Below are 24,474 nucleotides of genomic sequence, written 5' to 3'. Positions count from 1 at the left end.
AAAGGTTGAGGGAGCTAGGGCTTTTCTCACTGGAGCGAAGAAGGAAGAGTGGTAATATGATAGAGGTGTACAAGGGGATGAGAGGCATAGATAGAGTGGATAGCCTGAGACTTTTCCCCAGGGTGGAAATGGCTGTCACGAGGGGACATCATTTTAAGGTGATTGGAGGAAGGTATAGGGGAGATGTTAGAGGTAGGATCTTTACACAGAGAGTGGTCGGTGTGCAGAATGCACTGTCAGCGGAGGTGGTGGAGTCAGAGTTATTAGGGACATTTAAGTGACTCTTGGACAGGCACATGGACAGCAGTAAATTGAAGGGGTGGAGGTTAGACTAATCTGAGAGTAGGATAAATCGTTGCACAACATCGTGGGCCAAAGGGCCTGTACTGTGCTGTACTGTTCTTTGTTCTATGTCTTAAAGGAAGTGGCAGCGGAGATAGTGGATCCATTGGTTATAATATTCAAAAATTGCTTGGATGTGGGAAAGGTTCCAGTGGATTGGAAAAATGCTAATGTAATGCCCTTATTCAAAAAGGGGAAGGCAGAATATGGGAAATCACAAACCAGTTAGTTTAACATCAGTTGTTGGGAAATTGTTAGAATCCATTATGAAGGAAGTAATAACAGGAAATTTAGAAAGTCAAAACGCAATCCGTCAGAGTCAGCATGGTTTTATGGAGGGTAAATCATAGAATCCCTATAGTGCCTGGGGCTGTTCTCCTCAGGGGAGAGAGGATTGAGAGGTTTTATGGAGGTGTTCAAAATCATGAGGGTTGTAGACCGAGTAGACAAGAGAGAAACTGTTACCTTTGACAGAGGGTCGAGAAACCAGAGGACAGGGATTTAAGGTGATAGGCAAAAGAATCAAAGGCGACATGAGGAGAAACTTTTTATTGAACCATAGAATGCCTACAGTGCAGAAGAAGGCCATTTGACTCATAGGCCGGGATTCTCCAACCCCCCGGCGGGTCGGAGAATCCCGGGGGAGACGCAAATCCTGCCCCGACGCCGGCTGCCCTATTCACCGGCACCGTTTTTCGGGTGGCGGTGGGATTCCCGCCACGCCTGTCGGGGGCAGTTGACAGCGGCCCCCCCCCAGCGATTCTCCGGGCACCGATGGGCCGAGCGGCCGTCCATTTCTGGCCAGTCCTGCCGGCATGAATTACTCACCTCACGCACGGCGGGACCTGACAGGTGAGTATGCGGGGGCAGTCCTCGGCGGGGTGCGGGAGGGGGGCCACGGCGGGATCCGACCCTGGGGTGGGGCCCCAATGGTGTCCTGGCCCGCGATTGGCACCTACCGATCTGCAGGCGGGCTGGTTCCGTGGGGGGGTCTTCTTTCCTCCGCACCGGGCCCCTGTAGGGATCTGCCATATTGCCCGGGGTCTGTGCGGAGAAGAGAACCCCGCGCATGCACGGAAACACGCCGGCCGGTCCGCACATGCGCAAGATCACACTGGCCGTTCCGCGCATGCGTGAACTCGCGCCGGCCCTTCAGCGCCGGCTGAAGCGGCGGGGATGACTCCGGCGTCCACCTAGCCCCCCTAGAAAGGGAAGAATTCCTCACCTTGGGGGGTTGTTGACGCCAGAGTCGTTGGAGCCGGTTTTCCTGCCAGCGTGGAGACATAGCCCCATTTTCAGAGAATCCCGCCCATAGAGACTGTACTGACCCTCCAAAAGAGCACTCTATCCAGGTCCACTCCCCGCCTACCCTGCTATATCCATGTAACCTAAGCTGCACATCCCTGGACATTAAGGGCCAATTTAACATGGCCAATCCACCTAACCACATCTTTGGACTGTGGGAGGAAACCGGAGCACCAGGAGGAAACCCATGCAGACACGGGGAGAAAGTGCAAACTCCACACAGACAGTCACCCAAGGCTGGAATCGAACCCGGGTCCTTGGCACTGTGAGACAGCAGTGCCAACCACTATGCCAGTGTGTAGCATCTGGTTAGCAACTGGAATGGCTGTGTGTGGTGAAGGCAGACTCAATCATGGCTTTCAAAGGCAATTGGATAACCACCTGAAGAGAGAAGATTTGCAGAGATACAAGCAAAGTGAGGGATTGGGATTATCTGAAACATTCTTGCAGGGAGTCGGTGTGGATTTAACAGGCCATTCAGCCTTCTTCTGTACTGTAACCATTCTACAATTCAATTGTCATTTCGTGTTTTTGTTTGTTGGCATCCAACAAAACATAAGTACTTAAAAACGGGTAGGGTGTCAGCAATGGCAAAGGAACTAAAAGGGTTCATGGAGCAGATGGGGGGAGGGGGGCGGGGGTAGATCCATGGAGATTTGGGTAGCCAAGGGTAAAGGAGTTCGCCTTCTACTCACACATGCATAAAGTGTACTCCCGGATTGATTTCGTCATTTTGAGCATGGCCTTACTGGCAGGGGTGGTGGACACGGGGTACTCGACGAACACAATCTCAGACCATGCTCCGCATTGGGTTGACCTGCAGGTTAGTAAAGACAGTAACCAGTGCCCGCAATGGAGGTTAGATGTGGGACTTTTGGCTGACGAAGGGGTGTGCGAGCGGCTGAGGAAATGTATTCAGAACTACCTGCAGGTCAACGACACGGGGGAAATTTCAGCAGCGGTGATCTGGGAAGCACTGAAGGCGGTGGTCAGAGGGGAGCTGATCTCGATACGGGCCCATAGAGAGAAGGTGGACAGGGCTGAGACGGACCGACTGGTAAAGGAGATACTACAGATCGATAGGAGGTATGCGGAGACCCCAGAGGTAGGGCTTTTAAGGGAACTGGGGAGGCTACAGGCGGAGTTCAGCTTGTTAACCACAGGGAGGGCGGTGGAGCAGCTGAGAAAGGCAAGGGGGACGATCTATGACCATGGAGAGAAGGCCAGCAGAATGCTTGCACAGCAGCTTAGAAAGAGGGGGGCAGCCAGGGAGATAGGGAAAGTAAATGATGGAGATGGGAACCTGGTTGGAGATTCAGCAGGGGTGAATAAGGCGTTTAGGGATTTCTCCAGTGGACTGTACAGGTCGGAACCCCCTATGGGGCTGGAGGGGATGAGGCACTTCTTGGAGGGGCTGAATTACCCAAAGGTGAACGGGGAGCTGGTAGAAGGGCTGGGGGCTCCGATTGGGTTGGAAGTGATAGTGGAGGGTCTGAAGGCCATGCAGTCGGGTAAAGCCCCGGGGCCGGACGGGTACCCAGTGGAGTTTTAGAAAAAGTTCTCTGGGATATTGGGGCCGGTGTTGATGAGGATGTTCAATGAGGCAAGGGAAAGAGGGGTGCTGCCCCCGACGATGTCACAGGCCACGATTTCGCTGAATCTGAAGTGGGACAAGAACCCGGAGCTGTGTGGGTCCTGCAGGCCGATATCCCTGTTGAATATGGATACTAAATTGCTGGCCAAAATTTTGTCATCCCGGATTGAGGATTGTGTTCCGGACATTATTGGGGAGGACCAGACAGGGTTTGTTAAGTGTAGCCAGTTGGTGGCCAATGTAAGACGGTTGTTAAACGTGATCATGATGCCCCTGGAAGGTAGGGATGTGGAGGTAGTGATCGCAATGGATGCACAAAAGGCTTTTGATCGGGTAGAATGGGATTATCTGTGGGAGGTACTGGGACGGTTCGGATTTGGGCAGGGCTTTATTGACTGGGTCAGGTTGCTGGATCAGGCTCCTGTGGCAAGCGTACGGACGAATAGGACAACATCGGACTATTTTAGACTGCACCGGGGGACCAGACAGGGATGCTCCCTCTCCCCACTGTTGTTCGCTTCTGTATGTATCGGACCCAATAGAGGGGATGGAAGAAATCGTGAGGATTCTAGGGGAATTTGGCCGGTTTTCGGGGTATAAGCTAAATATGGGGAAAAGTGAGATGTTTGCGGTCCAGGCAAGGGGACAGGAGAGGCGATTGGGGGAGCTGCCATTTAGATTAGTTGGGGGAAGCTTTAGGTACCTAGGAATTCAAGTGACGCGGGAATGGGGCCGGCTGCATAAATTAAATCTGGCCCGACGAGTAGACCAAATGAAGGACGATTTTCGGAGATGGGACGTGCTTCCGTTGTCACTGGCTCGGAGGGTGCAGACGGTGAAGATGACAGTCCTCCCGAGATTCCTGTTTGTCTTTCAGTGTCTCCCCATCTTTATTCCGCGGTCCTTTTTTAAGCGGGTCAACAAAGTGATCACTGTCTTTGTTTGGGCGGGCAAGACCCCGCGGGTAAGGAAGGTAATGCTTGAGCGGAGTCGGGGAGAGGGCGGGCTGGCGCTGCCAAATTTTAGTAACTATTACTGGGCGGCGAATATAGCCATGATCAGGAAGTGGGTTGTGGGGGAGGGAGCGTATGGAGGCGGTTTCATGCAAGGACACCAGTCTGGGGGTGTTGGTAACTGCGCCTCTGCCGTTCCCGCCGGCACGGTACTCCACCAGCCCCATGGTGGTGGCTCCCCTGAGAGTCTGGGGGCAATGGAGGAGATATGTGGGAGCAGAGGGAGCATCGGTCTGGTCCCCAATCTGTAATAATCACCGGTTTGCCCCGGGAAGTATGGATGGGGGGTTCCCGATATGGCGGAGAGCAGGGATTGAGAGGATGGGGTATTTGTTTATAGAGGGGAGCTTTCCGAGTATGAGGGCGCTGGAGGAGAAGTTTGGGATGGGGAGGGGAAACAAATTCAGGTATCTGCAGGTACGGGACTTCCTACGTAAACAGGTGTCAACCTTCCCGCCCCTACCGCTAAGGGGGATTCAGGACAGGGTAGTTTCCAGAGGGTGGGTAGGAGAAGGGAGCGTCTCTGACATTTACAAGGAACTTATGGGGTCAGAGGAGACGCAGACCAAGGAGCTGAAGCGCAAATGGGAGGAGGAGCTTGGAGGAGAGATAGAGGATGGTCTCTGGGCAGATGCGTTGAGTAGAGTCAACATGACAGTGGCCCGGATGAGCAGATTCTTTGGGGTGGAAGACAGGTGTGCAAGATGTGCGGAAGGACCAGCGAACCATGTCCACATGTTCTGGACATGTCCGAAGCTTGGGGGATTTTGGCAGGGGTTTGCAGATGTCATGTCCACGGTGTTAAAAACAAGGGTGGCACTGAGTCCAGAGGTGGCGATTTTCAGGGTGTTGGAAGATCCGGGAATCCAGGAGGAGAAAAAGGCAGATGTTCTCGCCTTTGCTTCCCTGGTAGCCCGGAGACGGATACTATTTGCATGGAGGGACACAAAGCCCCCGAAGTCGGAGACCTGGCTAGCGGACATGGCCAGCTATCTTTGTTTGGAGAAAATCAAGTTCGCCTTGAGAGGGTCACTGTTAGGATTCGCCCGGAGGTGGCAACCGTTCATCGGCTTCTTCGCGGAAAATTAATCGTCAGCAGAAGTGTTTAGCTTAGAGTAGGGGGTTAATAAAGGTGGGACCTGTAAGGAAGGGAGACGGCTTTCGCACTATGTTTATAGTTTCATGTACATTGTTCATTTTGTTGTTGTTACAATACCAAAAATACCTCAATAAAATGTCTTTTAAGAAAAAAAAGTATTTTGTAATTCAGTTGAACCCCCAACACCCCCCCCCCCCCCCCCCCCCCCCCCCCCCATCACACCGATTGGAGAAACAGTGGCTGCCCTGCGGCTGTTGTGTGGGGAGGCCGATGTTATTTAAGTACCCTCATGCACTTTTAAAAAAACCCAGCATCAAGCCTTAATCTGATGCAATCATCCCCCAGTGGGGCATAAATCTTGTCTTGGGGCTGTTGGCCAGTTAGGGTCTGCATTTAGGGGAGGCAGTGGCATAGTGGTATTGTCACTGGACCAGTAATCCAGAGACCCAGAGTCATACTCTGTGGAACCGGGTTCAAATCCTGCAATGGCAGATGGTTAAATGTAAATTCAGTAGAAATCTGGAATTAAAAGGCTAAAGCTGATCGTGAAACCATTGTCGATTGTCGTAAAAACCCATCAGGTCACTCATGTCGTTTAGGGAAGGAAACCTGCCGTCCTTACCTGAACTGGCCTTCACATGACTCCAAATCCACAGCAATGTGGTTGACTCTTAAATGCTCTCAGGGATAGGCAATAAATGCTGGCCCACATCCATGAATGAATAAAAACAATTATTGCCAACAGTGGTTCCGGGGGAGGTGACAACGAACAGTAATGCTCCAACATCCCAGCCCGAAGGTCGCCACTAAAGACAGGTGAATAAGACTGGTTGGGAGTCACTGGGAGTGGATTGCCAGTGAGGGGGAGCACTGGGGTCAGAGGCAAGGGCGAAGGTTTGGCTTTCAGTGTCCCTGATGCCGAATCACTTGATTGGGTACTGAATGCCTGGCCCTCCCTCCCCTCCGTCTCCCTTTCTCCTCGCTCCTCCTTCCCCACCTTTCCTCCATGCCCCCTCCCTTTCCCACCTTCCCATCCTCCTCCTCTCCCCTCCCCTTCCACCCATCCACAGCTCCCCTATCCTCTTCCCCTCCCCATCTCCCTCACCCCATCTCGCCTCCATCCATGCCCATCCCTCCCTGTTCCCCTCCCTCCCTCCCTATCCCCTCCTCACCCATTGCCTCTGCCTCCATCCACCTCTCCCTCCCTCCCTCAAGATAACCAGGCTGTGGTTGGTGCCAGGGGTTTGTGGGGATGGTCGAGGGGGATGGGGAGGTGCAATCGGGCTGGGGGATAGTTGGGAGATGGGGGAACATTCAGGGTGTGCGCTGGTAGTTGGGTGGTTGTTGGGGGGGGGCGGGTTTGGTTGGACTGGGGTTAGTGGGGATGTGGGGAGTTGTCGAGTAGCCCGGGGTGAGTAGTTGGTGGGGATTGGGGTGGGTCAGGGAATAGGTTGGGAGTGGTTGGGAGATGGGAGGGGTTAGTTGGGGGATAGAGGGTGGGAGATTAGTTGGGGTGGGAGGTCTGTCGGGATGCCGGGGGACGGGGAGGGGGTGGAGCCGAGCGGTTGGCAGGATAGTTGGTAGTTTGGGGTTGGGGTGCTAGTCAGCGGGTATGGCGTATTCATTCGGTCGGGGGGCTAGCCTGGAGTTGGGGGGTAGTCTGGGGGTTGGGATGAGGGGCATTAGTCAGGTGGTCAGTGGAGTGGGCATGCTATCCTGGGGTGGGGTATCAGGGCGATAATTGGGGGGTTGGGATGGCGGGGTAGTTTGGTGTTGGGGTGTAGTGGAGGAGTCCAGTGGGAGTCAATCGTGAGGTTCATTTGAGGTTCAGGAGTGTCAGTAGAATAGTTACCCAGGAGTTAGAACTGATTTCTATCCTCCTAACTTTTCTTGGGGGGTTATTCTGCCAAGTGAGTTGAAATATCCAAAGTCTCTGACTTTAAGTCAAAGTTTCAGAGGGTTCCAGATGCAGGGTAATTATCCAATGGAAGTTGAAACTTGCCGGGCAATTCCTGTGCGGTCCTTGCCTGGGGACTTGAGGGGCCCCCGAGTGTTTCTTTCGGGGACCTCCAGCTTACAATCCTCTGGTGAATGAATATTATGTAGATAAATGTGACCTTAAAAAAGTTAACTGCTACATTTAAAATTAAATGTTGATTACTGTTGCTGCTATTGATTTGTTCGGGAAAAAGAGAAGGGGGCACTGAGCCATGCAAAGGAATTTGCTAAATATGCGAAGCAGTCAGTACTGAATTCTGCCAGAGTGTCAGAGTATGCACTTTCTGGTTCCGAGGTGGGGGAAAAGGAGAATTAGTAAAGGCTATTTTTCCTGATTGCCAGTGATTGACTACTGGCAGTACTGGATAAAATTTAATGAGGATCAGACCTATATGTCGTTGTTAATGCCACCAGAATCAGTTAGTTTTTTGCAGCATTTTAAAAATGTTTTAATTTTTTTTTAAATGTTCCCTAGTTTGCGTCAGAGAGCTATTATCGCCTTTGGACACATGCTACAGTGGAGCTTTTAGTCTTTGTGAGCGAGGGGCTTTGGAGAGTAAATTGGTGGGAGAAAAATAGAAGTTAAATTTGCTGATGACTCTAAACTCCACTTCCAAAGCAGAGCCACCAGTTTGTCTTAAACAGAATAAAGTGTTAACATTTGAATATCCTTTATGGCTTGTGTAGACAAGCCTATGGAATGTTGCTCCCGAAGTGACTTACATCACCGCAAACAAAACTCTATTCAGTAATATCCCTGTGAGCTTTTGAAGATGATTCGTCTGATGCCTTGAGCTAGAAATGTTTCTCCCCCGCTTTGTTTGCCTTATCTAAGAGTCAGGGTCTGCAGCTAATGTTGACCGTATGAGACACTGTCATTTTGTGTTTTATATTGCTTGATATTTTGTGTTGGCCTTGAGGCAGTAATTGTGAGACAGAAAGCAAACAATGTAATCTAACAGTGTATTCAACTGAAATGATACAGTATACTGCACCTGTCGAGACTTCTTAAGATCAAACTTGAGTTGTAATTAGTTTGGAGTTGTTGTTTTATTTTGTGCAAAAACAATTTAGGGCGGGATTTATTCACGCCGGCGAGAAATTCCAGTCCCATGCCGGCGCACGGGTTTCCTGGTGGCAAGGGGAAATCCTGTTGACAGCGGCGAGATCACTAGATCTCGCTGGTGGGTCGCCTCCCTTGGTGTAAAACAGACTGGTCGGTATATCCCGCCCTTAGCATGAATGGGATCTCGCAAATTCCACGCATAGGACACCCGCGCTACCGCGGATGCCCTCTGCACCCAGGCATCGGACTACATCATCTTCAACCTGGGCCAGCCCAACAGGATGCCTAGCAGCAGGATATTCCACCATCGCTGGCATGCACCAGGTCTAGGGGCAATCGATGGCGTGCATGTCGGCCTCCAAGCACCGATTCTACATGGGGCCCTTCATCAGTAGGCAGGGTTTCCACTCCATGAATATGCAATTTGTGTGTGACCACCAGCTGCACATCATGCACAGCTGCGCCTGACATCTAGGCAGCGTGCACGACGCATACATCCTAGCAAACTCGTCAGTTCCAGCACCTTTGATGCACTTCCCTGGCTGAGGGGATGGCTAGTGAGTGACAAGGGTTATCTGCTGAGGTCATGGTTTATGATGCCTGTGCAGAAGCCCCAGACTGAGGTGGAGAACTGTTATTACAACACCCACATAGCAACCAGGAGCATCATCGAGTATTGCATCAGGATGCTAAATATGCGCTTCTGATACCTGGACTACTCAGGTGGTGCGCTCCCAATATAGCCCCCAGTGGGCCTCCAGCATTGTGGTGGCCTGCTGCATACTTCATAACATTGCATAACAGCAGGGTGACATGCTGGAGGACAAAGAACAGCAGATACATCTCACGAGGAGGACGAGGATGTATTCCAGGAAGACCCAGACGTGGAAACTGAGCTGGCATCTCAGGCCACCCACCGTGTAATCCAGGGCCACCACACACAGGACAACCTCATCACCTCCCAATTTACCAAACAGGTGGTCAGGCCAGTGGCAGCTCCACCACCTTGTCTCACTTCTTCCATTTCAAACACCCCACAAAATCCACTTTCCCCTGAGACTCATCCCTTCCCTCTCCCTTAGTCCATTCCCCATTTCCCTCTCCCGTAGTTTATCCACTTCACTCCCCCTAGCCTTCCACTCCTTCCCACTACCACAGCTCCCCCCTCCGAGGGTCATACCAGCATTGCCACGCTGTTGGCCCTGGGTTGGCAGTATCAGTGGCTCTTGTCCATAGGACAGAGGATGATGAATGCTCGCTGTGAGATGAACTCTGCTGCTCCTCATTGTCTGACAAAATCTGACTCCTGTCTGTAAGATAACATACCACTGTCCGCCCGGATGATCCGGCATGTGTGCTGGTGGTTCCTTCTCATGGGCTCAAATATGTTGTGCGGGGTGGGGTTTGGGGGAAATGGTGAATGGTTAGGACTCACTCACTGGGGATGCTGTCATACAAGGTGGGCTCATACTGCATGTCCTGCCACTTATTAGTGAGGGTGTGAGCATGTAGGACTTTCATATGTCATGGGAGCCCTGCCCTGAGCCACCCAGCCCACCTGGCCACCGCAGAACACCAAGCTCCAGCCCGTCCTTCACACCCATGAGACAGAGGTTGGAGGCAGATCGGACTGGTGGTGCAAAAGTGTTTATTGGTGAGTATTTACAATATGTGTGTCCTTCCTCCTTACTATCTGAGGCCTTGACAGAAATCTTTGGATCCTCACTGTCTTCAGGTGATGTCCCGGAGGACTGGAGGATAGCCAATGTTGTTTCTTTGTTTAAGAAGGGTAGCAAGGATAATCCAGGGACCTACAGGATGGTGAGCCTTACGTCAGTGGTAGGGAAATTACTGGAGAGAACTCTACAAGACAGGATCTACTTCCATTTGGAAGCAAGTGGATGTATTAGCGAGAGGCAGCACGGTTTTGTCAAGGGGAGGTCGTGTCTCACTAACTTGATAGAGTTTTTCAAGGAGGTCACAAAGATGATTGATGCAGGTAGGACAGTGGATGTTGTCTATATGGACTTCAGTAAGGCCTTTGACAAGGCCCCTCATGGCAGACTGGTACAAAAGGTGACGTCACACGGGATCAGAGGTGAGCTGGCAAGATGGATACAGAACTGACTAGGTCATAGAAGGCAGAGAGTAGCAATGGAAGAGTGCTTTTCTAATTGGAGGGCTGTGGCCAGTGGTGTTCCGCAGGGATCAGTGCTGGGACCTTTGCTGTTCATAGTATATATGAATGATTTGGAGGAAAATGTAACTGGTCTGATTAGTAAGTTTGCGGACGACACAAAGGTTGGTGGAATTGCGGATAGCGATGAGGACTGTCAGAGGATACAGCAGGATTCAGATTGTTTGAGACTTGGGCGAGGAGATGGCAGATGGAGTTCAATCCAGACAAATGTGAGGTCATGCATTTTGGAAGGTCTAATACAGGTAGGGAATATACAGTGAATGGTAGAAACCTCAAGAGTATTGACAGTCAGAGAGATCTAGGTGTACAGATCCACAGGCCACTGAAAGGGGTAACACAGGTGCAGAAGGTAGTCAAGAAGGCATATGGCATGCTTGCCTTCATTGACCGGGGCATTGAGTATAAAAATTGGCAAATCATGTTGCAGCTGTATAAAACCTTAGTTAGGCCACACTTGGAGTATAGTGTTCAATTCTGGTCGCCACACTACCAGAAAGATGTGGAGGCTTAAGAGAGGGTGCAGAAGAGATTTACCAGGATGTTGCCTGGTATGGAGGGCATTAGCTAAGATGAGAGGTTGAATGAACTCGGTTTGTTCTCACTGGAATGACGGAGGTTGAGGGGCGACCTGATAGAGGTCTACAAAATTATGAGGGGCATAGACAGAGTGGATAGTCAGAGGCTTTTTCCCAGGGTAGAGGGGTCAATTACTAGGGGGCATAAGTTTAAGGTGAGAGGGGCAAGGTTTAGAGGAGATATACGAGGCAAGTTTTTTACACAGAGGGTAGTGGGTGCCTGGAACTTGCTGCAGGAGGAGGTCGTGGAAGCAGGGGCGATAGTGGCGTTTCAGAGGCATCTTGACAAATACATGAATAGGTTGGGAATAGAGGTATACGGACCCCGGAAGTGTAGAAGATTTTATTTTAGATGGGCAGCATGGTCGGCGCAGGCTTGGAGGGCCGAAGGGCCTGTTTCTATGCTGTACTTTTCTTTGTCCTTTGTTCTTTGTATCTACTCTCTACTACACCCGTGCCAACTTAAGTGTCATCTATCTTTCTACTGGGCATGGGCCCATCACTTCCTCCTCCCTCGGGATTCTTGCTAGCCCCTGGGCTACCACATGGAACAAGGGGGGGGGAGAGATGGTGGGGGAGGCCAGAGCGAGCTCTGGAGGCGCCACCGTCACCCTGGTGCTGTGAGTCGTGGAAGCCCACCCTTGTCTGAACCATGGTTTTGATGTCTTCAGCCATGGCGCACTGAGACTGAGTCTGGCCCCTCAGCGAGTGAGCCATGTCCCTCACTGCCTCAGTCATGTCCCTCCGGGACAATTACATGTCCCTCTGTGCCTGTAACATGTCCCTCTGTGACTGCCTAAGGTCAGTAAGTGCCCGGCCAATGCTCTCGATGACCTCAGCCATGACCCTTTGTGAAGGGCCGAGCTGTGGAGCACCGCAGCAATGTCCATCCGTGCCCAGGACATGTCTGCCTGTTACTGTGCTCTCCTGTCCTGCGCCTCAGCAATGAACAGCACAGTGTTCCCCAAGCCTTGGATATCCTGACACATGGCTCTGATATCTTTCCCTGGGCCTTCCACCACAGACGCTACCCTTTCAGTGTTGGCCTGTGGTGAGTGGAATGGCAGCACTGCATTACAGTGGTTAGCGCTGCTGCCTCACGGCTCCACGAACCTGGGTTATATTCCAGCCTCGGGTGACGGTGTGTGTGGAGTTTGCTCTTTCTTCCCGTGTCTGCGTGGGTTTCCTCCCAGAGTCCAAAGATGTGCAGGTTAGGTGGATTGGCCGTGATAAATTGCCCCTTCGTATCCAAAGGTTAGTTGCAGTTACTAAGTTAGGGGAATAGGGCAGAGGTGTGGGCTTAGGTAGGGTGCTTTTTCAAGGGCTGGTGGAGATTTGATGGGCCGGATGGCCTCCTTTTGCACTGTAAATTCTATAATAAAGCTGCTCCAGCTTGTCAGGCTCTGAACGCGATTCCCAACCTCAGCAAATCAGACGGCAGCAGGACCGGCAATTGGGCGGGCTGCACGTGGGCAGCGTGCTGGCCTATTTGCATGACATGAATTTCTTCTGGCTGGCGCTCCTAGCAGGAGCTCACAATTCCCGCGATTCTGTTCATAGTCTCCAGACCGGAAAATCCAGCCCCAGATTTGGAGGCAATGGGCGAGATTCTCCACCAGCGTGATTCTCTGTTTTGCCGGCGCCCGGGAGTTTCCCGACGGCGTGGGGATGCCCCACAATGGGGAACTCCATTGACCGGCCGGCGTAACAGCGAATCCCGCCGGCGGGTCGAGGTTGAAAAGTAGCGTGGCAGGGCGGAGAATTCAGCCCAATGAGTTTGCACAGCAGAACCTTTACCTTCTGTCCTGGATGTGGCTCACTTGAAACTGGTAAAATCATTTGCCCCAAGAGAGGGAATTTGTTTCGAAATTCATTGCCATTATATTTTCTTTAGAAGGGTTTTGGGTGAGGTAGATTGATGAAGTGACAGGAGCCTATGTGGTCACATGAATTACTCATAAATCTGCATAAATCTGCACAGTGATACTGGACAGTGTGTTTTGAGATCCGACTGTTCTACAACATATGGAGAACTGATAAGATTACTTTCAGATAAGTGTCATTAACAGCTCGAACCTTTCAGCTTCCAGAGCTATCATTCATCAGTACTTTCCTTTAACCACTGAACCATGTTTAGAAATCGTAATTTTTGGTGAACCATATTTGCTCAGCACCGTCTAATTATTCAAACCAACAACAGAACTGATTGACATTACTTTTATCCTCGATTTTGGCATGAAGCCAGAAAATAAGTAAGTCTAGTGATCAAAAGCATTTGATTGGTGAACTGCACGAAGGCATCTGCCAGCGGAACACCATAGGAATGCAGGATTGGATAGCTTAGAGTTAAAGATAGAGATTGTGTGCGCACAGTAGCCCGAGCCAGGTTCTAAATTCAGCAGTCTGTTCAGTTTTCCACCAGGCTGTTATCAAAAGTGCCGTCAGCTCTCAGCATTAAAACCAAAAGATTCTGGTGAAAACTTTTAAATCTCTGTATTCAACCAGTTTACATATGAAGACAGAATGGTGCACACAACAGAGTAAGTTTCTATTTAAAGTTTTATTGTGAATTGATTCTTTAGCTACGTTGCGTCTTTCTGGTATAGAAATATTTTTCTCTGTTAATATTGTTCAATTCAAGGTTTTACACATGCTGATGAACACCTCCTTCAGCAGACATTTTAAACGGAGTAGTTCTGTAGGTCACCATTCCAAATCGTGTTTTCTCCCTGTGCTGCAGATGGTCTTAAATGGAAATTCCCTTGCTTTGCTCACTTGGAAGTCTGGCATAATGACTATAAATGGTGTTTTAAAACTGAACGTACGCAATAGATTACTGTCAATAGAATGAAAACTTAAAACTGTCTTCCATGTGACATTTAGACAATATTTAAACATCAAATTATTATTGTATTGTAAAAGTAAACAGACATATATTTTTGTTTCTCAGATATTAAATAACAGTTCTTGTAGAAGGATCTTCTGAACCTTTGTAGAGATCCGTGCAAAGTATGTTTATAGACAAGGGAGTGTTACAGAAACTATGGGGAGAATTTTAAGCTCCCTGGGATGGACGGTAGAGCGTTGGGGTATTAAAAATAAAGAATTGTGTAATGTGACCACCCCCCCCCCCTCCAACTCGCCACATTCATGACTGCCACCACTTTTACCGTGGTGGGGTTTATGCCGTCTCTTCGTCCCACTCTTGAAAACTGGGGCATCTCAAAATATTTGAATCCGGTCGAGAGGATAGTTTGGATCCTGATTTGAATTTAACAATGACCAACCAGGGTCGGCAAAATAGAAACGGGAGCAGCTTGATCAAGCATGCAAGTGATTTTAAGACTAGAACTTGAGTATTGCTGGAAAAATGGTGTTGAATCTTTTTGTCTTGCACTCATCAGAACAGAATCACAAGAATACCAAATTTCAAAGGGAACTATTTACACTGCATGAGAAAAGGGTGCTGATTGGTGAGCAAGTGGACAGTTGCCCCCTAAGCACCTGTTTAGTTGAAAATTATGCAATTACTGGACATATTGAGCTGGACTTTCATCCTAGAGTGTAGCAGGAGTTGGAACATTTCCCGACATGGCATGTCCTGCGGGGAAGGTAACTGGAGTAGGACCCTCTGCCCTGGAAACAATGCAGCGGCAGCCACGGGAGCTGCCTTGTACCAAGGTGGTGTATTTAAAGGACCAGCCTTGGTGCTCTGGGACATTGCCACAGTTACAATGAAATCAATGAAAGAGAAATAGCCCTCACCCCTCATACCCACTGTCTCCCCACACACCCCCATGCGCCTTCCATGCCAAATCATGCCCCTTTATTCCCTTCCACCCATCCCCAAGGCCTTTCATACTCTCCATGCCAGCCTATACCTCTCCACCCATCCACTTCATACCATCCACGCCAACCTACAGTACTTCCATGCTGTTTCACCCAGTATACTCGGCACAGAACCAATTAATCCGATATTAACAACAGAATCATAGAATTCTTGCAGTGCAGATGGAGGCCATTTGGCCTATCGAGTCAGAACCAACCCTCCAAAGGAGTACCCTACCCTATCCCAGTAACCCCACCTAACCATTTTGGACACCAAGGTGCAATTTAGCATGGCCAATCCACCTAACTGTACATCTTTGGACTGTGGGACTTTGGATTATGGGAGGAAATCGGAGCACCTAGAGGAAACCCATGCAGACATGGGGAGAATGTGTAAACTTCACACAGTCACCCAAGGCCGGAATTGAACCCGCGTCCCTGACACTGTGTGGCAGCAGTAGTAACCACTGTGCTACCTAGCATATGTAAAAACACTTTAACAACAGTTAATCATTCAGAACTTTTTACTTTCTTTTTTTTAATAAATATTTTCACTCCTTTTTCACATTTTCATCAAAATTTACAACAGATAATCAACAATAATAACAAATACAATGACAATCCTCCAGCCAACAATCCCCTTATACCACCCACCCTCAAATAACTCAACCTTTTACTTTCTCAATATTTTATTTTACTACAGCCTTATTAAACTGACAATCATTCAGACATCTTAACTCACAGACCTACATTGGCTCCCAATTGACCAATGCCTCAATTAAAAAAAATTTCATCCTTGTTTTCAATCCTTCCATGGACTCAACCCTCCCTATTCCTGTATCTTTCTCCAGTCCTGCAAGCTTCTGAAATCTCTTTGATTCTCCAATTCTGTTTGCATATCCATGATTTTAATCAGACTACTAATAGCATACCATGGCTCTCTTCCTTCGTATTCTCTCTTGAAATGTCTCCCTCTTCCCTCTATCTCTCTTTTCTCTTTTAAGACATTTCTTAAAACCTACCACTTTGTCCATGCTTTTGGTCATCTGCCCATTAACTCCTTTTGTAGTTTGATCTTGAATTTTGCCTGATAATGTTCTTATAGAGTCATCGATGTTTACAGCATGGAAACAGGCCCTTCAGCCCAACTTGTCCATGCCGCCCAGTTTTTAATCACTAAGCTAGTCCCACTTGCCTGCATTTGGCCCATATCGCCCTATACCCACCCTGCCCACTGAGATGTCTTAAAAGTTAAAGGCACTGTGTATATGTACGTTGGTGCTGTTGATTGACTGTTAATTGTACCTCTGTTTGGAAAAATGTGCTGCAAAAAATATATTTTGTTTATTTTATAAAATGAAGGAAAACAAAGGGTGGAATTTTTCAATTGTTTTCAAAGTGTTGTCTCTGGCAGGAAAAGCTGAAGGCAGCCTACCAGCTGCCTTGCTGGGTTGTCCTGCCATATTTTCAAACACTTAAAGAACTATATTGGAGTCTAGCCTTGTAATCACTCCTTGCTATCTATTTGCTACATATAATGTTGTGGCTTGTTGCATATGTTCTCAACATATTTACTTTGGTAACAAATGCAACATTACTGTCCCATGTTTAAGTTAGAGGCATTTGAAATGCTTGGTAGCCCAGCTGATTTGACAAAATGGATAGGTACATGACAGGTTAACTTAAATGCTGAGAAATGTTAAATTATGCATTTTAGAATAAAAGCTGAGGAGCAACAATATAAACTAGATAAAAGCAAATTACTGTGAATGCTGAAATCTGAAACATAAACAAAAAACGCTGGACCACCTCAGCAGGTCTGAGCATCTTTGTCAAGCTTTGACAAAGAATCATCCAGATTCGACATGTTATCTCCCTTTTCTCTCCACAGATGCTGTCAGACCTGCTGAGATTGTCCAGTATTGTCTATGTTGTTGTGAAAAATATAAACTAAATGGAATGGTGAGTTTCAGCACCCTAGAGTTGCAGGATTGAGTCCTGTATGATTTTGAGGTATTCGGTTTCAGTGAGGTGATAGAAAGGAAGTAGGAATTAGACCAGTTCTTCCCTCACCATTCAACTGACCCTCCTTGATTAATGTTTACTGATACCCTTCTCCTCTTGCTCAGGTATTGATGCTGTTAGGTGAATTGGACATTCTGAATTCTCCCTTAGTGTGCCCGAGCAGGCACTGTAGTGTGGCGACTAGGGGATTTTCATAGTAACTTCACTGCAGTATTAATGTAAGCCTATTTCATAGATTATCATAGAATTTACAGTGCAGAAGGAGGCCATTCGGCCCATCGAGTCTGCACCGGCTCTGGAAAGAGCACCCCACCCAAGGTCAACACCACCACCCCATCCCCACAACCCAGTAACCCCACCCAACACTAAGGGCAACTTTGGACACTAAGGGCAATTTGTGCCACTAATAAAGATTATTATTATTCAAAACTGACCAAGGTAGCCAAACACAGGTTTAAAAGTTGTTGATATAACATATGCTTTATCATCTTGTAGATTGCCTTCCCAAGTGCTCTCCTTACACTTTGAAATTCAACTTAAACTTTAATTACTTCAAATAATATTCTTTCACCCATCAAAATCTTCCAGTCCTCAGTAAGTGCTACTTGCTTCCTGATTGTTAATGTATGCATTTCAAGGTCCTCTTCTATAAAATACTGCATGACAGAGTTAAATAAATGCTTTCAAACAATTAATTAATATATTCTAATTTGTGGTAATTTTTGTTTTAAACTGGCTGCAACTACACTAAATATTATGAATCAAAATTCTTGCATTTCTTCTTCTGGTCCTCTAATTACGGTAGCACAGTGGATAGCACTGTTGCTTCACAGCACCAGAGTTCCAGGTTCAATTCCTGGCTTGGGACACTGTGTGGATCTGCACGTTCTCCCCGTGTCTGCGTGGGTTTCCTCCAGCTGCTCCGGTTTCCTCCCACAAGTACCGAAAGACGTGCTTATTAGGTGAATTGGACATTCTAAATTCTCCCTCAGTATACCTGAACAGGCGCCAGAGTGTGGCGACTAGGGGATTTTCACAGTAACTTCATCGCAGTGTTAATGTAAGCCTACTTGGGACACGAATAAAAAATTATTAGTATTAATTGGCCCTTTTGAAAATTTGTACCTTCTGATGATGAGCAGTCTGTGAGAAGCCCCTTGCTTCATTTTACTTGATTAGGTCCTTGAGCACCACACCTTTGAGAACCAGCTGCTAGACTTTGACCTGGATTTTCTCTGATATCGGTAAAATCCAATGTCTGCGGGAAAAGCAGCATCGAGTCCGCCGACATTAACGGCAGCATTTTTATGGCATATAGTCTAAGACTTAGTTTAAAAAAAGGCAGACATGGGATTCAACGACGTATCGCTGGTTGTCAGCCTCTGATTTTGCCACACCACCATCATCTCAGCATTTCCATGACTCTCGCGTCTTACTTTCCTTTTATGCTCCTCCAGTCCAGTTGTTGCAAGCTGAAATGTGAAACCTAATAATTGACATTTGTGAGCAATTTTTGCTGCTTGTCCCAATCCACAAGGGGAAACTAGTCCAAGTTTGATAATTCAATGTAAACTTAACCATGGGAAAATTATTAATAAAATACAATATCATTACAGATTTCCAGATTTAAAATAATAATAGCTACAGTGTAATGCAAATATGATTAATTATTAAATATAATTTACAAATAGTTTGATAAACAATCCAACGAGCAGGCAATTATACAAAATATTGCGAGCATATTTCACATTTTTTTGATACTTTTTGAATCCTCCAGATATTTGCTAGTATTGGTGCTTTCTGTCTGTTTAGCACACTGGGCTAAATCGCTGGCTTTTAAAGCAGACCAAGTCAGGCCAGCAGCACGGTTAAATTCTCGTACCAGCCTCCCTGAACTGGCGCTGGAATGTGGCGACTAGGGGCTTTTCACAGTAACTTCATTTGAAGCCTACTTGTGACAATAAGCGATTTTCATTTCATTATGTAGCATGGTGATGATGTGCCATCAATTATACAAAGAAGAGTTGTGGAATGAAACTGTAGCTTTAATAAGCTAAACGAGAACCTGCTGGCAACTGATCCCGAACTGGGGCAGGGCCAGAGGTCGGCCACCTTTATACAGAGCCTGAGGGGAGGAGCCACAGGCGGAGCCAGCATAGACGACAAACAATATATATAATACAGTAACAGTGGTTTACCACAGGTGAGTTATGTTAAACAGTTAAAACAGTAAAAGAAAGGCTGTGTGACAATAGGAGCGAATGTAAAGAATGCAAAACAAAGTTCAGCAAAATAATAAAACAGAAAATGCTGGAAATATTCAGCAGGTCTGTTTTTCACTCCCTGCAGATGCTACTATGGTAGCACAGTGGTTAGCACTGTTACTTTACAGTGCCAAGGACACGGGTTCGATTCCCAGCTTGGGTCACTGCCTGTGCGAAGTCTGCATGTTCTCCCCGTGTCTGCGTGGGTTTCCTCTGGGCTCTTCAGTTTCCTCCCACAAGTCCCGAAAGACGTGCTTGTTCGGTGAGTTGGACAATCTGAATTCTCCCTCCATGTACCCGAACAGGCGCCGGAATGTGGCGAGTAGCGGATTTTCAGTGACGTCATTGCAGCGTTAATGTAAGCCTACTTGGACACTAATAAAGATTTGTATTATTATCATTTTTAGCATTTTCTGTTTTTGTTTCAAATTTCCAGCACCTGCAGTTGAGCTTTATTTAAGTGCAGCTGCAATTTTCTCTCCTTTCTCCTCTGAAGATATGGCTTGTGCTTGGGTAAGGGTTGATGAGTGATAACCACCCTCCCAACTAGCTTTATCCAGTTTGCACAACCTCAGTTAATACCGTTTGGGATCTTTCTGCGATCTGGAAGTATAACATCAGCATTTTTAAAGACAAACCAAACCTTGATTAGTTTTGCAAGAGTGGGTTGGGGGGGGGGGGGGGGGGGGGGGGGCGGCAGTGGGGTTTTCGGGGTATGGAGTGTGTGAGTGGGGGCGGGAGTAATTTTAACTTTCAGTGATGGCAAAGAGCAAGCAATACCCAATCAGTTGCTTGTTATACATTGCTCACCATTTTTCTTTCTATTCAAATCAATATAAGAATACTGAGATTAATTGTACAATTCCTATTTCTGCCTTGGCTGATACCAATTTAGCACAATCACAATATGCATGGATCAGAAGGATACCATCCTTATTACTTACTCAGAAACGGATTGTACCGAAAATTTATTAATTATGATTTTACATTGGTTAATGTAGACTTGAGGTGAAACACATCCATGCACTTTATAGATGGAAAATTAAATGCTTGTGTTTTTTTTGCTGTTGCATACATCATGACATGCTGTGCTGCAGCTTCATTCAGTCTGCTGAACCTGCCCAACTGAATTATTACAATTTTGGATTCTCCTGGAAGCAGGTCAGGTGGCATCTTTTAAAGCTGAATAAGGAAGTCTGAGTCCTGTGTGCTTTTGGGTAGAGAAGCCTTTGGGATCTTCAAGAAAGTGGAAAACCATAAGTGATGTACACATTTTATTACCTGGCAGTGTAATATTTATCTGAGCAGCTTTAAAATGTTATTGAAGTAAAAGCTGGGGAGTAGGTTTTCACAATGACTCAAGTGAGGACATGTAACATTTGAACACATCAAGGTCCATGAATAAAAGCAAAATATCGCAGATGATGGGAGATCTGGGGCGAAATTCTCTGTTATCGGCGGAAAGTCCGCCGATCGGCGCAAAAAACGGTGCAAATCCGACTTCCGTCACGTCGGAAAAATGGGTCGAAAGTCTCCGGCCCGAAATGGGCTAGCAGCGACGTAACGGGATCCGCGCTTGCGCAGTGGTTCACGCCGTGCAGCGTCATACGCGACGCACGGCGTGACGGCTCATAAGGCCGCGCTGCTCCCCCCCCACCCGACCGGAACACCCGACCGGAACACCCGACTGGATGGCTGGCCGCCGCTCAGCCCCGAGGTTCGAGTCACGGGATGTGGAGGCGCTCCTGGATGCAGTGGAGCAGAGGAGGGACGCCCTGTATCCCGGGCACGACCGCAGAGTTGCCCCACGCCACAGCCGGCGTCTGTGGAGGGAAGTGGCAGAGGCCGTCACCACTGCGGCCCTGACGCCACGGACAGGCACCCAGTGCCACAAGAAGGTGAACGACCTCGTTAGAGCAGGCAGGGTGAGCCTCCCCATATCCCCCCCCTCCCCCATATCCCCCCTCCCCCATATCCCCCCTCCCCCATATCCCCCCTCCCCCATATCCCCCCTCCCCATATCCCCCCTCCCCCATATCCCCAAGTGAATCCAGCCCTAACCTTAACCTCTGCAATGCACGCGCAACCGATGGCGTGCATTCATATACCTGCCTAACAGTGTTGCCTTTTACCCCTGCCACCCCCCCCCCACAACAGGAGAAGCGCGCACACAACAATAGGGAGCATGTGAGGACTGGAGGAGGCCCCGCTGATGAGAGGCCACTGACCGAACACGAGGAAAGGGCCCTGGAACTGGCTGGCGGAGCTGAGGACCGGGAGGTTGCTGATGCAGAGGTCGGGGGCTTACTAGCAAGTGAGCCACCGACAGCCCGTCCCCATATCCCCCCTCCCCTATATCCCCCTCCCCCATATCACCTGATCACTGCCTGATGTCTAACCATGCATGCTTCATTGTGTATCGCAGGACCAAACGTCCAGGCACCCATCCCCGCAGATGCAGACCGCCCGCAGGATGCCCCTCGGAGGCCACAGGAGACGGAGAGACCCGGACCCTCCAGCATGCGACGCCCGCAGGATGCCCCTCGGAGGCCACGGGAGACAGAGAGACTCGGACCCGCCAGCATGCGACGCCCGCAGGATGCCCCTCACACACCACAGGAGACGGAGAGACCTGGAGCAACAGGGAGACGACACCCCTGTAACGTGCAGGAGCGACCACCCAGCGACGAGGGGGGCAGCCACAGGCCCCCGTCACATCCGAGCCAGGACACCACTACCCAGGACACCACTACCCGGGACAGCACTGCCCAGGACACCCCTACCCGGGACAGCACTACCCAGGAAGACTAAATACCGGACAGTGACTCAGAGTGGATGGGTGGAGACGAACCCCCACCCCAAAGTGCCATGGACTCAGAGTGTGACGAAGAGCACGACACAAAGCCACTGCTGTCACCAACACCCTCCACCATCGCAGAAACACTCACCTCGGTTGGGCACTTTAGTGATGAGACGTCTGCTACACTCACTGGTGCGCACAACACAGCCGTCCCGGTACAGCAGGTGGAGGTAGGTGCAGCAGAGGGGCCGGGCGATCGGAGGGCAGCCCAGCCCAAGCGAACATCTGCCGCCCAGATAGATCCCGGGTTCCTGGAGTTACCACACCCAACATAGATCCGATGCAACCACCGACCCGGAGACGAGCGAAGAGGGTGACGGCCGGCTTGCGGCGGCTGCAGTCGCAGGTGGAGGAGTCCACCCGCGTCCAGGAGCTGGGAGTGGTCCCGGTCATGCGTGCCACCCAGGCTGACACCGCACGTCCCCGGTGGAGGCAATGGGTGCGACGGTGTCAGACATGGAGAACGGTTTGCGAGGCCTGGGGCTTTCCGTGCAGGCGGCGTCTGTGGCCCAGGACATGGCTGCCCTCTCACAGGAGGCCATGAGCCAGTGCCAGCGCCAGATGGCAGAGGCGCTCAACGCCATAGCCGAGTCTCTGCAGGCCATGGCCCAGTCTCCGCAGGCCATGGCCCAGTCTCTGCAGGCCATCGCTGAGGGCATCGGCGCAACTGGCCATGTGCAAGCCGGCGTCGCACTGTAACAGACAGGGTTTGCCAACCCCCTGGGCTCCATGGCTGCAAACCTGCAGACCCCTGTCGATACCAGCACGGGCCTCCAGGACTGGCAGCGCCAGATGTCGGGGGGGCGTCGGATGACCAGTCCGTTCGCATCCCCCACCCATGTAGAGGCCTGGGGGCCATCGGGCACCCCGAGGGAGGAGGAAGTGCTGTGGTCCACCCCGGGTCCCTCTGTAGGGGAGGTCCCGGTACACCGCGACACCTCGGACACCCCCCCCCCTTCCGTCCCAGGTGCATCGGGTGGGCAACGGGCAGGACAGGCTGGCAGCTCGCCATCCCAGTCGCCCGGGCCGCAGCCTGGCCCATCTAGGCCAGGACGCCCCAGGAAACGGCCGCCAAAGGGATCCAGTGTCAGAGGGCAGGAATCACAGGAGTCCACCTCCAGTTCTGCTGTACCGCCTGGGGAACCACGTAGACGTAGTCAAAGGGCCCGTAAGGCCAAACAATTAGACACTGAGTAAGTTGGCACGGGTGCAGGGCACAGATGAGTTTTAGGGGCTAGGGCACGTGCATGAACTCGTTTGGTTATTAAAGTCAATGTTACACCTACAGAAGCTGCCTTTGTGCTCTGTCCAAAGCGTGCGGGGGTGTCATGTACGTTGAGCGCAAGTGTGTGTGTGAGGGGTGGTCTTACCTCAGCCCCAGGTGAGTCTGCCCCCTTCCCCCTGGGCCGCCATCAACATCCCCCGGGCAGAGGACGGGACCGTGCGCTGCAGTGTCACAGCCGCATGCAGGGATGGTCCGGGTGGATGGTGGTACTGTGGCCATGGGTCAGACATAGTCCAACGATGTGGAGCCAGGAGCTCACCGCAGGGCGGGTTGTCATCATCCTCCATGGCCTGCAATAGACACGCGTCCACCCGCAACTGTGTGAGCCCGGCCCATTGTGCCGCAGGTGGATCGGCAATGGGGGGGGTGGTGTGCATGCGGGTGGGGAGGGTGAGGTTGGGGAGGGGGGTGAGGGTGCGTGGATGGGTGGGGGGTGTGGGTGGTCGGCTGTTGCCATGGTGTGCGGTCTGTGGCCATACTACCCGATTCCCACGCCCATCTAGTCAGTGAAGCGGGCGGCTATCAGTCTGTCCCGTGCCCGCTGGGCCAGCCGGTAACGGTGGACAGCCACCCGCCTGTGTCTACCCCGTCTGCCCTGACCATTACGCCCATCCCCCTCATCTGGGGAGGACTGCGCCTCTTCCTGCTGCTCCTCCACTCCGCCCTCCTCTGCCTGCGGCACATCGCCCCTCTGCTGGGCTATGTTGTGCAGGACGCAGCACACCACAATGATGCGGCCGACCCTATCTGACCGATACTGGAGGGCGCCCCCAGAGAGGTCCAGGCACCTGAAACGCATCTTCAGCACGCCAAAGCACCTCTCTATCACTCCCCTTGTCGCTACATGGGCATCATTGTAGCGGTTCTCCGCCTCATTGCGTGGCCTCCGTATAGGCGTCATCAGCCACGATCGCAATGGGTAGCCCCTGTCGCCCAGCAACCAGCCCCTCAGCCGGGGATGGCGTCCCTCGTACATGCCGGGAATGGATGACCGCGACAACACGTATGAGTCGTGTACAC

General features: G+C 50.1%; 1 protein-coding gene across 20 annotated transcripts in view; it reads left to right on the top strand.

Moving 5' to 3' along the window:
* Nucleotides 1-24,474, top strand: part of dtna (dystrobrevin, alpha) — a 513,111-nt gene that overhangs the window by 160,429 nt on the left and 328,208 nt on the right. The window contains exons 1-2 of one of the 20 annotated variants that reach the window (XM_072467820.1): nt 13,571-13,732; nt 16,912-16,982. The exons of 17 other annotated variants lie outside the window; for them this stretch is intronic. Coding sequence is in view for 1 of the 3 variants with exons in the window: in XM_072467815.1 (XP_072323916.1) it covers nt 13,716-13,732 (17 nt within the window). In the remaining 2 variants the exon portion in view is untranslated. Of the gene's footprint in view, nt 1-13,555; nt 13,733-16,911; nt 16,983-19,226; nt 19,249-24,474 lie in introns of those variants that run through there. 2 more of the 20 variants (XM_072467815.1, XM_072467821.1) reach the window with 2 other exon arrangements.

Source organism: Scyliorhinus torazame, chromosome 11 (genome assembly GCF_047496885.1).
Source record: "Scyliorhinus torazame isolate Kashiwa2021f chromosome 11, sScyTor2.1, whole genome shotgun sequence".
Lineage (NCBI taxonomy): Eukaryota > Metazoa > Chordata > Chondrichthyes > Carcharhiniformes > Scyliorhinidae > Scyliorhinus > Scyliorhinus torazame.
The sequence above is the reverse complement of the archived record's forward strand: the minus strand, read 5'-3'. Positions and strand labels throughout refer to the sequence as shown.